Here is a 15533-nt window from a genome sequence, read left to right on the forward strand (position 1 = left end):
CCCTAACTCTCCTCCTATCCCTTTCTCTTCTCCTATATATCTCTCTCATCCATCTCTTTCCGCCTCCTCTCACAAGCACCTCCAACCAAAACAATCAGCTGGCCGGCAGGGCGTTTGTAAACTGCAGTACATAACAGTCCATAATTGCACACAGATGGATCTTTGTGCCACCAAAAACAGAACAAAAAAACAAAATGAAACAAAGGAAATGTAACACAAAGTGCTGCTGTCTTGTGAGCTGCTTTGAAAATTTTCAGACGGTCTATATTTTCACTTCTCGTTGAGTTTTTTTTTTTTTTACCATCAGGCTTGGGTGTGAACAAAGCCATTAAACTTCAAGCTTTCCACCTAAACAAAGATTGTTTTATTCCCTGAACTTCAGGGAATAAAACAATCTTTGTTTAGGTGGAAAGCTTGTGGCTGATCCGTCTTAACACACAGCTGGTGAACATGATATCAAACAGACAAACAAACAAACAAGAAACTAAGACATGGGGCACGAAAAAGAGGTTAATCATCATCACTAACCCGAACAAACTGTGGTTGGTATTGTAATTAACCTACTTGGTTCTCAGTTCTCAACTGTCAAATATTTTGAATAGGATTCTAGAACCCTGCTGTAGACAACGTCTGGTATTATCTTGCTGAGGGACTGACTATCTACAGCTGCTTGGCCTAGTGGCTTGGAGATCAAAAGGTTATAAGTTTGAATTCCATTTTGACCCAGACTACATTTCAGATTTTATTATATACTGTGTTCCTTAGCTTAGCATGCATGTTTTTTGTTTGCTTGTTTTTTTACAATACGTCAGGCTTATTTTATTGTGAGTTATTTCATTCTTTTTTTTAAGGACATTCAACTGCCTCTGTGTATAAAATGCACCATCCAAATAAACTTGGCTTTTCTTGCCCTTGTGTGCTCCACAGCACCACTCGCCCCCTCCCACGCGTCCCACTCTGCCCAAAACTAAGCACTCCGAGATGCTCAGAGCCTCTGACATGGGCTGCACCAGTCGGTTTGGAAGTTTCCCTCTCTCTACTCTGTGAGGTGCACTAACTGTGAGAACCCAGTAAACAAACAAACAAATAAATTACATAGCCAATGAACAAACAAAACAAACAAACAGGCTGGTAATCATTAGCATCTGGTCTACTGCTTCCTGATGTTTCTGGTGGCTGCTAGCAGAGAGGCAGGCCAGGGGGAGGAAGGGCATTGCATCAGGCTGCATGGCAGCGAGTGCGTGCTGCAGTTCAGCCTGACAGCACAGAAGAATATGCCTACTACTGGACAACAAAGAGGATTATTACTGCAAATATGAAAAGATAGGCGAATGAGGGTGACTGGGTCACTGGTCAACGTTTGGTAAAAACCGGTGCTCATTAAAAAAAAAGGTTGTACTCTTGAGGCACTTTTAGACTTAATTAAATTTCGAACAGGGTGTTTGACCAGGATTATGACTAAGTCATAAATAACATCTTACATTCATGATATATTACATTTATCATACACTTTTATCCAAAAACATCTTAAGTTGTGATAGGCCACCGCTCATCTGTTTAGAAGGTGCAGGATTCAGTAGAAATTTCAGTATAAGAAGAAGACAATCCGCAAACTTCAGGTCTATTTTTGTGCAAAGAAGCTTTACTTGACTTGCAAGCTTTCGGTCCTTAGACCTTCATCAGGCAGAGTGCATACAAACAGTGCTTGTGGTTAATATACATCATTATTGGCACCTGTGGTGCAGCACTCTGAGTCAGTGAAGCATTCTGGGAAATGTAGTGAAAGACAAACATGAAACATAAACAGAGAAAACAAGAACAAGTCCATGCTTTGCAGACATCAGGCATTAACCATCATAAAGCAGAGCACAAACAGTTCAAAATTAAATCCATATTTCTTAATTATATAAACACACTCATGTCAAAATCCTCGTTTAAACCTGATGGTTGCAATGCATTTAAAGTATATATCCAAAAAAGTTCTCTTTGGCATAATTTCCTGTCGATGTCACCTCCTCTGTGTAGAGTTACTTGCTCTATACCTTGAAATCTAAGGGAAGAAAGAGGGTGTGACAAATCATTGAAATGACAAGCTACAGGATAGTTTTCATCTTTTCTCCTGATGGAGCTCTTATGTTCACTTATTCTTTGTTTCAGAGGACGGGTGGTTTTACCAATGTAAATTTTGTCACATGGGCATGTTAACATGTAAACAACATTTTTTGTGTTGCATGTGATTATTCCCCTAATTCCAAACCTTTTACCTGTTCTAGGATGCTTAAAAGTGTTTGTTTTCACTGAACTATGACATTGAGCACAATTTCCACAGGGATAATTCCAGTCCTTGATTGGAGTCAACAGTGTTTGTTTTGGAGGGGGCAAGATGTTAGCTCTGATCAATTTATTGCGAAGGTTTGGTCCTCTTTTGTGAACATCCAAAAACATCTAAAAAAAAAGAGGACACTCTCAGCACCATACAATATGTCTGCGAAAAGTACAGCCTAAACATACACCCACACACAGAATGAATGTTCCATTTAATTATGAACCTGGATATGCTGCTGAAAGATGAAACAAGGGCATGAAGGTAAAACACTATGCTGTCTAGACTGGAACGGTAAACAAAACCCACACACACCAGAAAGACATAACATAACTGTCCTGACTGATCTTCATACAGAGAAGTGTATTCGCCAAATTATCATAAAACATTAATGACCAGTATTTCGTAGATACCAAGTGAATCTCTACCAATATTCTGCATTTAACTACTTGATTGTATAACAATATCGAAGCACCTGCTCTAGTAATGTGATAATAAGTGTGATTCAGCCGCTTGGATACTTCTGACTTGTGATTCACCCGCTGTGAGGGTAATCATGAATGATGCTACATCTGGCCCGGTGGGCGATGACTAACCATCATCATCTCAGGCCATCTGTGGAGAGCGGGAGCTGGACAGACGATGACGTGTGACAGATGCAAGACCGTCTGTGACATTAACACCCTGGGACTCAACACAGCGGAGCACAGCAGAACACACACGTACACACACACACACGTACACACACACACGTACACGTACACGTACACGTACACGTACACGTACACGTACACACACACGTACACACACACACACACACGTACACACACGTACACACACGTACACACACACACACACACACACACACACACACACACACACACACACACACACACACACACACACACACACACACACACACACACACACACACACACACACACACACACACACACACACACACACACACACACACACGAGTGTCTGCATACAAGCGTGTTTGTGCTTGCTGGGGTGTGTGCGTGTGTCTGCTCGCGCGGGTGGGCACACGCACACGCGCACACACAGCCGAGAGGGGCCAACAGCCATGAAGTGACTCACACCATCCAACAGCAGCAGCAGCAGCAGGAAAGGGAACAGTAGAAACAGAAGTTTCATAAATGCCCTGAGACATATAACACCCTTAAGCCTGCCGACATCATCCAACACCGCCAGCCAATACGGCCCAGCACAGCACAGGCCAGGGCGGGATGGAAAGACAACATCATCCTCTTCCATTCGCTAAGGGCCAAGGGGGGCCTCTTTTCCTCTTTACCACTCCTCCCTTTTTTACTCTTTTCCACTCCTCCTCTCCTTTACGATTTTTCAACCCATTTTTTAATGAGGACGGAGATTGATGGGAACTTGACCAGGATCCCACATCTGGACTGCACAACATTATGGTAACAAAATGGAGAATGAAACACACGCACACTCACACACACAGACTCGCGCACACACACACACACACACACACACACACACACACACACACACACACACGGACACGCACGCACCTAATATTACTGTGGTCATTAAAAGCAAATGTGATAAGTGTGCCTCCTGCCTCCTGGTGTTTGTAGCTAGAGACACCAGCGCTTCAGTTTGAGGGGCGAGTCTCATTACATGGTTACCCCGCTTTGGTCCAAACACTGTCCTTAAAAGGAGACCTCGTCTTTCTACCCAAAACACAACCTCCTTTTTCAACATTCCATGTCTTCTGTTTTTTTTAAATAGTGCAACAAATATAGAAGAAAGGGGGGGAGAGAGACAGAGACAGAGAAAGAGAAAGAAGAGAGGGACAGATGGAGGGGAAAGAGAGAGAGAAAGAAATAAAGAGATGAGAAGATGAGCGAAATAAAGAGATGTGTAGCAAGATGCTCACAGAAGAAGTGAGCATAGAAATGAGAGAAGCTTTAAAAAGATAACTAGGAACGCTGCTACTTCTTTTTTTGCCACTCCTCCACCAGATGCAACGTATTACAATCTGCCTGAAGAATGCCCGCTATTTCCAGGCAGACCTTAATAGCTTCCCTGCTCTGACGTCTGAGCGACGGAGGGGATGTTGCCCCAAAGACTTCTGGGATCGATGTAGTCAGACTTGGCCTGGCCCTGGAGGACCTCTGTACCAGCATCACCTGTCCAGTGGAGACAGTATTAACAATTCCTCTATTCCCCTTCTCCATACATACCCGTCTCCCTCTCTCCATCTCTTCCCACATGTCTTCGTCCCTCCAGCTCTCTCCCTCTCTCTCTGTCTCCCTCCATCATTCTCTCTCTCTCTCTCTCTCTCTCTCTCTCTCTCTCTCTCTCTCTCTCTCCATCTGTCTCTAGTGACAGGATTTTTCCAAGCCTGGCAAGCATCATCACTATGACTAACACCATTCAATTAAACAAGTGTGTGACTGCACACATGCGGGGGCACGTGCACGCACGCACACTATTAGCCTATACATAATCTTCAACAAATTGCCACTGCATGCCACTCATACAAATTCAAGCACACACACACACACACACACACACACACACACACACACACACACACACGCACACGCACACGCACACACAGACGACTTGGCATGTTGTCCTTCCCAATGCCATATGAATGTCAGCCGAGATATGCAAGAATTTTCATAATGTGGAAAAACATGTCAGTGCATCCTTGGAGCTCTCACATACAGACACATGTCAACATGTAAACAAAAACGTGGCAAGGTGTGTGTGAGAGAGAGTGTGCGTTTTTATAAGCCTCACAATATGCACGTCAGCTCTGACATGTATGCATTTACAACAGTAGAACAAAAAAAACCCATCTTATTGGCACGCACACACAAACAAACACAGGTACCCAAATACACACAACCACACACACTTTTTCAGAGTTGTCTTCATATGCACTTGGGTACACTCTATGGAGCATATGTACTTTCAGCAAAAGTATATAATATAGCTATGGCTGCACATGTGACGGAGGTCATCTAGCACCTGTTCACCCCCCTCGGGGATCGAACGTGCGACCTTGTCAACTACAACGGTTCGGCAATGGGAGACACAGTACGATACCGCTGGGCCAAGAGACTAGTCTCTCGGCCCAACGGCACGAGACTGTATGAGGCTATCGGAGGGAGGTTTACCAACGTTCCACGCCAACTCGGTGCTAGTTAGCCTCCGTTACACTCTCCCCCTTAAACCTCACTCCCATCCCGGGTCAGCGGCACCACTGTGACGGAGGTCATCTTGCACCTGTTCACCCCCCTCGGGGATCGAACGTGCGACCTTGTCAACTACAACGGTTCGGCAATGGGAGACACAGTACGATACCGCTGGGCCAAGAGACTAGTCTCTCGGCCCAACGGCACGAGACTGTATGAGGCTATCGGAGGGAGGTTTACCAACGTTCCACGCCAACTCGGTGCTAGTTAGCCTCCGTTACACACACACACAGATACAGACACACACAGATACAGACACAAACACAAACACACAGCAGTGCTGTCGGGAAGAGCAGATAAAAGTCTTTCTCTTACTCTGTGGCACAGTATAGTATTGTAGGAGGAGTGAGAGGGATGATGCAAACTGGTGTGTGTGTGTGCTTTAGTTTGTAAGTAAGCTAGTGCGTGCGTGCGTGCGTGCGTGCGTGCGTGCGTGCAACTGGCTGTTAATGTGATGAAGGTGGGAGGGAGACGAGCTGGGGCATGGGTGAGCGGAAGGGCGGGTGTGCAATGTGACGAAAGTAAAGTCAAGTCATACTTTTGGCAGTAGGGAAGAAGGGGCAATGTAATGGGACGTGGAAGAGGAAAGTCGTTTTTAGGGGGGCTGGGCTGAGGTAGGGGGTAGGGGATGTGAGGTTGGCCTCCAAATCTCCAACTCCTCATCTCATTAAAGTCAAGTGGAGAGAATGGCTCCAGGATGCACAGTAGGGGGGTTGTGTGTGTGTGTGTGTGTGTGTGTGTGTGTGTGTGTGTGTGTGTGTGTGTGTGTGTGTGTGTGTGTGTGTGTGTGTGTGTGTGTGTGTGTGTGTGTGCGTGTCTGTGTGTACATATTGTACAATAAATGCTGTAAACACACACAGAGCAACCAAACCAAATCCGCCACAAATCCACAGCGTGACCACTCAGCTGGAGAGTGGGTGCAATTATCTTCCCATGGCCACAGAGGAGATTGTGGAGAGTGCCATTAGTGCTGTGGTGTCTGGAGAGTGCAGTCTTGTTCATAGCTACAGACTCTTTATAGTGCAGGACCCCGTTTCTCAAAAGTGTTGCTAACCAGTTAGCAACTCACCAGGTTTCCAATGGGAAATTGCATTGCAACCAAGTAAGTTGCTAACTTAGTTAGCAACAATGTTGTCGAGAAACACACCCCAGAGCTGCATCTTTGGCCGGGGAGTGCCATTACTGTTTTTTAATGCCGTTTGTAGAGTGCAGCTAGCCATTGTGGAGATACGTATTACTAGTGTATTTATAACTAATGATGTGATGTTTGTAGTGTGTATCCATGTTGCGGAGAGATTGTAAGTATGGTAAGTACAGTGGGATGGATAAGTGCCATACATGTCATGGTGTTTGTACTGCGCCACCATATTGTATTTTCAGTGCTGTACTTTTGGATGGGGAGTAGCATTGGTGTTTGTAGTGAGCAGCCATTTTGTGGCCAGTGCAGTGTTGTTCCTTACCTTTGGGTGGGAAGTAGGACTTGCTCTCGGCTTTGTGGGGCCAGTCCACCACCAGGTGTCCATAGCGACGGAAACTGTTGGTAATCTCATCTGCAGAGAGAAAAAAAAGCAGAAATGTTAAATGATATGATATCAGTATGCCAGTACAACACTCTTATACTGTGTGTGTATGATTTAAAATAGGTTATGATCACCATTGTGCTCTCATATCACCAGACAAAACTACTTGTACAGTATATGCTAATCTTATGAGTCAAACAAACTCTCAAAGTGGCGCCTTAGTTGACTTTTTGTCCCAGCCATACTTAATTGGTTGATGTTAATTTAAAGCACTGTTTATAATTATTGTATGTGTCATTATAGTTATTCTGATGTTAAATTCTATATGACCTCGGAAACACAAATTGATGACTCAAAAATGTTCCCTGTTAGTGTGAGAGTTTAGTCACAAAGTTGTGTGCTCTTGTGTGATAATGATAAAATAAAACAATTGAAAATGAACAAAAGCAGACAGGTTGCATTGATATTGGAATGAGAGTCTACCATCAGTGTCAGAGTCAGAGGTTTTTGACGTCCACACTACTGTATAGAGCTCATAGCTCTGCTATGTGTTGACAGGGTGCTAGGCCCGGCAATAAATATGAAATTACTCACACACGCATGCACGCACACACGTGCAAGCGCGCGCGCGCACACACACACACACACTTGGCTGACACTGGCTGGTAGCGCCAACAGACTGACAGGCCATTATATTACAGTGCTCATTGTGTTGCTCTTTCGCACATGCTCACTCGCTAGCTCACTCTTGGTCTCATCACGCTGCCATCTGGCCAGCGAGGCTTTGGTTTGGTGTGTGTGTGTGTGTGTGTGTGTGTGTGTGTGTGTGTGTGTGTGTGTGTGTGTGTGTGTGTGTGTGTGTGTGTGTGTGTGTGTGTGTGTGTGTGTGTGTGTGTGTCTGTGTGTGTGTCTGTGTGTGTGTCTGTGTGTGTGTCTGTGTGTGTGTCTGTGTGTGTGTCTTTTTTCTCTGACATAATTAACAGAAATATTAATAATGCATGCGTCCTGTTTGGCACTGTGGAAAAGCTAGCAAGGCCCCCAAATCAAATGCCCTCTGAGTTCCTCTCAGTCAGCAAATGCAATGAGTTTGCATCCTTTTTCAAAGGTAAGATTGAAAAAATACGTACAAAACATACTCACACATGTGCAACCGACCAAGATTTCGGACCAACTTGTTACGGTGAAGTTAAATCCTAACCTCATGAGAAATTTTAATTTAGTTGATGTGGACATTCTTAATAGAACGGTACAAAGTCTTAGCTCCTCTACATCTGACTTAGATATTCTACCAACAGCCTTCTTCAAATCCATCTTACACCTAATATCACCAGATGTACTTCAGATCATCAACACCTCACTACAAACAGGCATATTCCCAGGCTGTCTGAAAGAAGCAGTTGTGAAACCCTTACTGAAAAGAACAACCTGGATGCACTGGTACTAAACAACTATAGGCCCATATCCAATCTACCATTTATGGGTAAAATAATAGAGAAAATTGTTTTTAACCAATTAACTGCCTTTTTAATGTCTAATAGCTATTTTGATAAGTTTCAATCTGGTTTCCGTGCCTACCACAGCACTGAAACAGCTCTCATCAAAGCTATGAATGACATAAGATTGAGTTCTGATGCTGGCAAATCATCCGTCTTGGTACTACTTGATTTAAGTGCTGCTTTCGACACAGTTAATCATTCTATACTACTACATAGACTGGAACACTGGGTTGGCTTTACGGGCATAGTGATCGACTGGTTAAAATCGTACTTACAACAAAGAAGTTTTTTTGTCACCATTGGAAGACATACTTCATCACCAATGTCTCTGGATTGTGGGGTCCCCCAGGGCTCCATTCTGGGACCACTACTGTTCAATCTGTATATGTTGCCACTGGGACACATTATCGAGAATAACTCCATAAATTACCATAGCTATGCGGATGATACCCAGCTCTACTTATCTATGTCCCCCAATGACTACACCCCCCTTGAATCACTCTATCATTGCATGGACCAAATTAAACAAATGGATGTCTCACCAATTTCCTCCAGCTGAACACAGAAAAAACTGAAGTAATTATATTTGGGAAAAGAGAGGAGAGACAAAAGATTGCTACTATCCTTGAAACGAAGGGATTGAAAACAAGGGAAACCGTTAAAAATCTTGGGGTCCTCATTGACAGTGACCTAAAATTCAACAGTCACATGAAAGCTATTACTAAGTCTGCATTTTATCACATAACAAATGTCTCTAAATTTAGGGGCCCTGATGTCTAAACATGATCTGGAGAAGCTAATACATGCCTTCATTTCTAGTAAAGTCGATTACTGTAACAGTCTGTTTACTGGCCTCCCAAATAAGACCATTAAACCGCTTCAACTGGTACAAAATGCAGCTGCAAGGGTTCTTACAAAGACAAGGAAGTTTGACCACATTACTCCAATTTTAAGATCGCTGCATTGGCTCCCAGTAAGCTACAGAATTGATTTTAAGGCAATGCTACTTGTATTTAAATCATTAAATGGAATGGGACCCACATATCTACTGGATATGTTTCAGCTGTATGCACCGACCAGGTCACTAAGGTCAACGGAGAAGAATTTGCTGGTGATTCCAAAAGTCAAAACAAAGTGTGGAGAGGCAGCCTTTAGCTTCTATGCTTCCAGATGACGTAAAAAATGCACCCACTATTGATAGCTTTAAATCTAGACTCAAGACAAAGCTGTTCTCAGATGCTTTCTTAAATTATTGAATGAAAAGACGGTAAAATAAGAGAAGACAAAACCCTGACAATTCTAGACCCTATCAGGTAAACGGAAAAAAGGAGGCCAGACTCCTCTGTCGTCGAACAGTTAAAATCTGAAGACTGCGTATGTTTTTCAAGGTTTTATGTTTATTTATGTTTTATTTTATTATTATTTTTACCTTATGTTTTATCTTAATGTTTTAAATGTTTTTTTGACTCCAATTCATTTCCCTGTTTTCCTTTCATTTACATTTGTTAACTTTGTGAAGCACATTGAGTTGCACCTGTGTATGAAATGCGCTATATAAATAAACTTGCCTTGCCTTGCCTTGTGTGTGTCTGTGTCTGTGTAGATTGCTAAAGTGTCATGTTTGTAGTGTTAACTTGCTTGAGTGTGAAAATATTCATGTGTGTGGTTACAATATAAATATTTTCACCCATATACTGGATTGTGCGAGGGTGACCGTGACCGTTTTAAAGTGAAGTTGTGTGATGTGGGAGGGAGAAGAAGAGAGGAGGAGGAGGAGGAGGAGGAGGAGGAGGAGGCATTCATAGCCGATTTCAAAATTAATTTCCTCAAAACAATCAATTACAAACATGAAAAATAACATTTTGTTTCTATCATCTGCAGTAAAAGTTGTATTCAATATCTTGCAAAAGCATGATTCCAAGGTTTTTTTTTCACTTGCAGTTGGGATGTTGAAGGCGCTCTTGCCTAGACTGGCAGTGGGGAAATGTCACTGCTTTCTCCACGGAGGTGGGCCGTCAGTGCAGCCCGAGGTCACAAGCAAAAGGACAGGACGGGAGGTATTAGCTTGAAATGGAGCCTATGTGCGAAAGAGCACATGGTAACATGTGGGAATGCTGCCGTGCAACGTGTTAGTAAATGTGAGTCCATCTTGAGTCTTGACACAGTTCCACTGCCCCAGAGAGGCCCTCACATCTGACCCCGAGACACACAAACTCCCCAGCTGGTCTGAAGACACACACACTAACACACACACACACACACACACACACACTTCCCTGCTGTTCCAGCTGCAGTCTTGCTGACACCCATAACACTCACGCCCTGCTCTCCTCTCCTCACTGACATCGCCACACATGCAGCACCAAAACACACACTCTCTTTTACACACACACACACACACACACACACACACACACACACACACACACACACACACACACACACACACACACACACACACACACACACACACACACACACACACACACACACACACACACACACACACAATGTGTCCCTCACTCTCCCTCTTACACACAAAACAACAGTCACATAAACAGACATTTTCTCTCTCTTTCTCTCACATGCATTGCACGCACGCACGCACGCATGCACACACACACGAAAAAACAACAGCTTCATCCCAGATGATCAGCCCCAGGAGGTAGTTCCAACAGGCTCCCACACGCTCAGCCTATCAGCTCACAGGGGCCACCCGATGGACCCACCGGGACAGCCAATGGCCTCGCACTTCCCACCCACGGAGTGAACCAATCAGCCTCACGAGGCCAAAGGCCCAGGGGGATGGGGGTGCGATGTGAGAGAGAGAGTGAGTGCGCGTGTGTGTGTGTGTGTGTGTGTGTGTGTGTGTGTGTGTGTGAGCGTGTATGTGTGTTATGCGTGTGTGTGTGTAAGTGAGTGAGTGTGTGTGTCTGTGTGTGAAAGGGGTGTATGTGGGGGGCCTTGCTCCCAGGATCACGGGACGGCCCCAGTCCCAGCTGGAGGCTGTCTCCTCTTCCAGGCTTCCAGGGCCGGTGTTGTGTCGACATGAGCTACCCGACAAGCTAGCTGAGCTTTAGGACCATTACAACGCACTACAGTGGCGCCCTTTGGGATTTGTGTTTGGATTTGAGCTTTGTTAACAGCTCAGGGTTTTCCCACAGCACTTTCTAGTGAAGGCGTTCACCTGGAAACCAAAAGATCTCCCACCTTGACTAGGTGTACGGAAAAGATTGCAAATGTAAATTGTTTTTGAATGCATCTATCCACCTTGACTGACAAGTGTTTGGTGGGAAACGCTACAGCCTATGGGTAGCTCATTTCGATGGAGAGGCCCATCTCGACAGAAGTTTATGTTGTTCTTTACATGTTTTCGACTTGTTTCCCCTTTAAAGCGGCGTACACGCACGCATTACTTGTTTCTCGCTTGCTCGCCTTCTCGCCACTCTTTCATGGAACGTTCGCTGAAGGTTCCCACGGCTTTAACTGCCAATGCACAGGCGAGAAGTACCGAACTCTGCTTTCCAATTGGTTACTCGCTTACTCGCCTCGCTCGAAGTTCAAATATTTTCAACTCGGGACATCGCCCACATCGCATCGCTTGTACAGCACTCGCCTACTCGCCTGCTCGTCTCGCTGGAACACATTGACATTCTGTTGACTTCATTTGCTGAGCGAGTAACTAGTAGCGACGTGTGTGTACGGCCCTTAATAGATAGGATAATGTGAGTGACTGGCAGGACAGCAGCGGCAGAGAGAGATCTAAGGCTCAAGTCGAGATCACATAATCTTCAAAAGAGTAAGAGTATGCGTTTCAACCCAACAGGGTCTTCATCAGGCCTGAAGAAGACCGAAATGTTGTATGACTTGGAACAAACCTCCAAAGTAGAGCTACAGTGTGCATATTTGTAATCTTTCTATTATCAGGTCAGAATCAAACCCACGTCCCCGGATTTATGGTACGACGCCTTAGCCCGCTTAGCCACGGTGCCCCAAGGTTTGGGCCATTGTTGAAAGCCTATTGGTAGCTCATCGCTGTGGTGAAGCCCATCTCGACTGAACACTGGTTAGTTTACTGGGCCTGGCTGGCCAAATATCCCTCCCTTGGCCCCTGTCGTGCTGGCCCCGGGGCCACTCCACACGACTCTGGGAACCATCACAACCAGACAGACACACAGACAGGGGGCTGAAATGGATCTAGTTATAGGTGTGTGTGTGTGTGTGTGTGTGTGTGTGTGTGTGTGTGTGTGTGTGTGTGTGTGTGTGTGTGTGTGTGTGTGTGTGTGTGTGTGTGTGTGTGTGTGTGTATGTGTGTGTGTGTGTGTGTGTGCGTGCGTGCGTGCGTGCGTGCGTGCGTGTGTGCGCGTGCGTGTGTGTGTGCGCGCGTGCAGGAGAGTCAGATAGAAAATTTGGTGTCTGTCTGTGTGTGAAAAAGACTGAGTGAGAAAGAGTGAGACAATGTGTGTCTGCGTCTGCGTGTGCGTACATGAATATATGTGTATGGTGTCCCTCTCACTGTCTGTTTGTCTGTGCACATACTTGTTGTCAGTGCTTGTGTGTGTGTGTGTGTGTGTGTGTGTGTGTGTGTGTGTGTGTGTGTGTGTGTGTGTGTGTGTGTGTGTGTGTGTGTGTGTGTGTGTGTGTGTGTGTGTGTGTGTGTGTGTGTGTGTGTGTGTGTGTGTGTGTGCCCTAAGGCCAAGGCCTGATACTGGCGGCTGAAGTGGGTGGTATTTTCCCAGATGTGCTGACTGTCGGCTGGGGGCGGTAGTGGGAGCAGTGGTGGTGGGTGGGGTTAGGTCGAGAAGCGAGAAACGGCTGCACTGTCTGACTTCATTTACTATTTAGCGGCAACACGCACAGCTGCACTTCTCCACACACAGAACAGAACAGAACATAACCCATGCCATCTGTGAAATTCCTTCTCCGTTCCAAATATAGTTTTTGGTGTAAAAATAAATAAATAAATAAATAAATAAATAAATAAACAGGCAAATGGTCTTTAAAGCTGTGTAAACAACTTAGGACCACAGTCTGCAGCTAGAGCAATGAGGCGGGGAACCCTGAGGATATATAGAAATGTGTGATGGTGGGTTATGCGGACATAAATGAATTGGGCCTTTTACTACATCCAGTATGAATATATAGCAGTATGGGGCAGTTATGGGGATGGCGGTGAAGGAGTAGCCATGATTGAGGTGCCCTGAGTATGGCACCAACATTCACACTCACACTGCTGCCAGGGTGCCTCCACGCTCCTTACTCAATCTGTGCAATTTGTGTCTGAGCGGTTGACCTTTGTGGTGTATTCATTTGTATGTTCATATGTTTTTGATGTTTTGTGTCCGCAGAGTTAATGAATTATGGATTTTATGGACTGCAGATGCAAATGAGCCACCTAGGCTAACTCAACATGTATGTTTTAATTGCACATGGCCCCTTATGAATTGAATTGGATTGAGTATACTGTGTATACCTTCGTCGATGTCAGGCGGCAGGCCTCCGACGAACACCTTCCTGGAGTAGCGCTCCATCCTCTCACCGTTCTGGCAGCGCGTGGGGGAGCTGAGGCCTGGCGTCAGGGACTGGTCGCCATGGCCGTCGTCAAGGAAGGCATCCTCAAACGGAAACAGTGAAGAACGGCCTGCAGAGGAGGAAGTGGAGAGAAGAGATATGGAGGGGGAGAGAGAGAGAGAGAGAGAGAGAGAGAGAGAGAGAGAGAGAGAGAGAGAGAGAGAGAGAGAGAGAGAGAGAGAGAGAGAGAGAGAGAGAGAGAGAGAGAGAAGAGGGGGTTTGGGTGAGGCATTTGGACACAAGCAGAGTATTGCTGACAGATCCAGCAGTGTTTGCCTAAAGCAACACTGGCAATTTGCCAGGTTGAGAGACATGTGGCATTTGGAAAACAGTAGCTGTTCAGACAAGACAGTCACAGTTAACAGATGTAACTGACAAACTCAGCAAGACCTCAGAATCTGACCTTGAAATGAAATGAATTCATCAAAGTCAAAGTTTTTGTTTTGGTTTGGTTTTATTGGTAAAACATTTCAATTTAGTGTGAGAAGTATATTTTTTCAAATTAAAATGTTTTGGGTGAAGCAATTTTCAATATTCAATAAATGGAGGACTTCAGCTAATAACGTGCCACCATCGTGGTGGAAATCATCTTTCAGAAGTCAGAGGAAATGAGAAGCGAGTGCTTGTTTAAGCCCACTGAATGTCGGTTTTCACCATTTCTGGTCACGGCTCGCCTGGCCTCTCGTACGTCCACGTACAGTATTTAACACAGAGCTCAGAGTTCAGCCGATGAAAATAACTTCAGGCCCCCTTGCAGACCGCCTCTCCTCCCTCTAATGAGAAAATGGCTTACAAAAATGGACAAGGCAGCGACACAGAAGGAGACCTTAATGAAAACCGCCATTACAATGAAGCCAGAGGAAGTGTAGGCCCTGTTATTATTGTATAGTAACCCAACACCGCTCCCCAAGGCCAAACAGCGCTTCCAAAAACGCAGTGCTAGAATATGACGGGGCACGAGTGGTGAAAACCTCAATTGATGTTCTGCTAAATTACTGCCTGCCATTTAAGGTTTTTTTTCTCTCTGTATGACCATTTTTGGTCAGAGGACGAAAAAAGCAAAGAAAAAGTGGGTCTTTATGTCTGATTAGGGGTTATGTGGACATCACCATAGCCCAACGTTAGCAGTTAGCTATGCTGACCACTCGACAGTCTCACTTCCTGGCCTGTTTGTTTGCAAGCTGATTGACTGACAGACAACTCTAAAGAAGTGAGAATGTTACAGTAGCAGAGCCTGATTTAAAAAAAATCCATAGCATTAGTTCATTCAGAAACAATAGGAGCGACAGTACACAATCCCACAATAATCTGTTAAAAATTAAGTGTTACAAAAAAATAAATACAAAAAGTCACAACTGAGAGACTTTAT

The 15533-nt window shown here is 44.8% G+C and overlaps 1 protein-coding gene across 9 annotated transcripts in view; it reads right to left on the reverse strand.

Annotated features, from left to right (window-relative positions):
• The window catches only part of cpeb3 (cytoplasmic polyadenylation element binding protein 3), a 72653-nt gene that overhangs the window by 20820 nt on the left and 36300 nt on the right, over positions 1 to 15533 (reverse strand). For all 9 annotated transcript variants that reach the window (XM_063191761.1, XM_063191762.1, XM_063191757.1 and 6 more), the window contains 2 exons: positions 14067 to 14234; positions 7038 to 7127 (listed from right to left, as the gene is read on the reverse strand). In XM_063191761.1, coding sequence (XP_063047831.1) covers positions 7038 to 7127; positions 14067 to 14234 — 258 coding nt within the window. The remainder of the gene's footprint in view (positions 1 to 7037; positions 7128 to 14066; positions 14235 to 15533) is intronic.

This window comes from Engraulis encrasicolus, chromosome 24 (genome assembly GCF_034702125.1).
Source record: "Engraulis encrasicolus isolate BLACKSEA-1 chromosome 24, IST_EnEncr_1.0, whole genome shotgun sequence".
Lineage (NCBI taxonomy): Eukaryota > Metazoa > Chordata > Actinopteri > Clupeiformes > Engraulidae > Engraulis > Engraulis encrasicolus.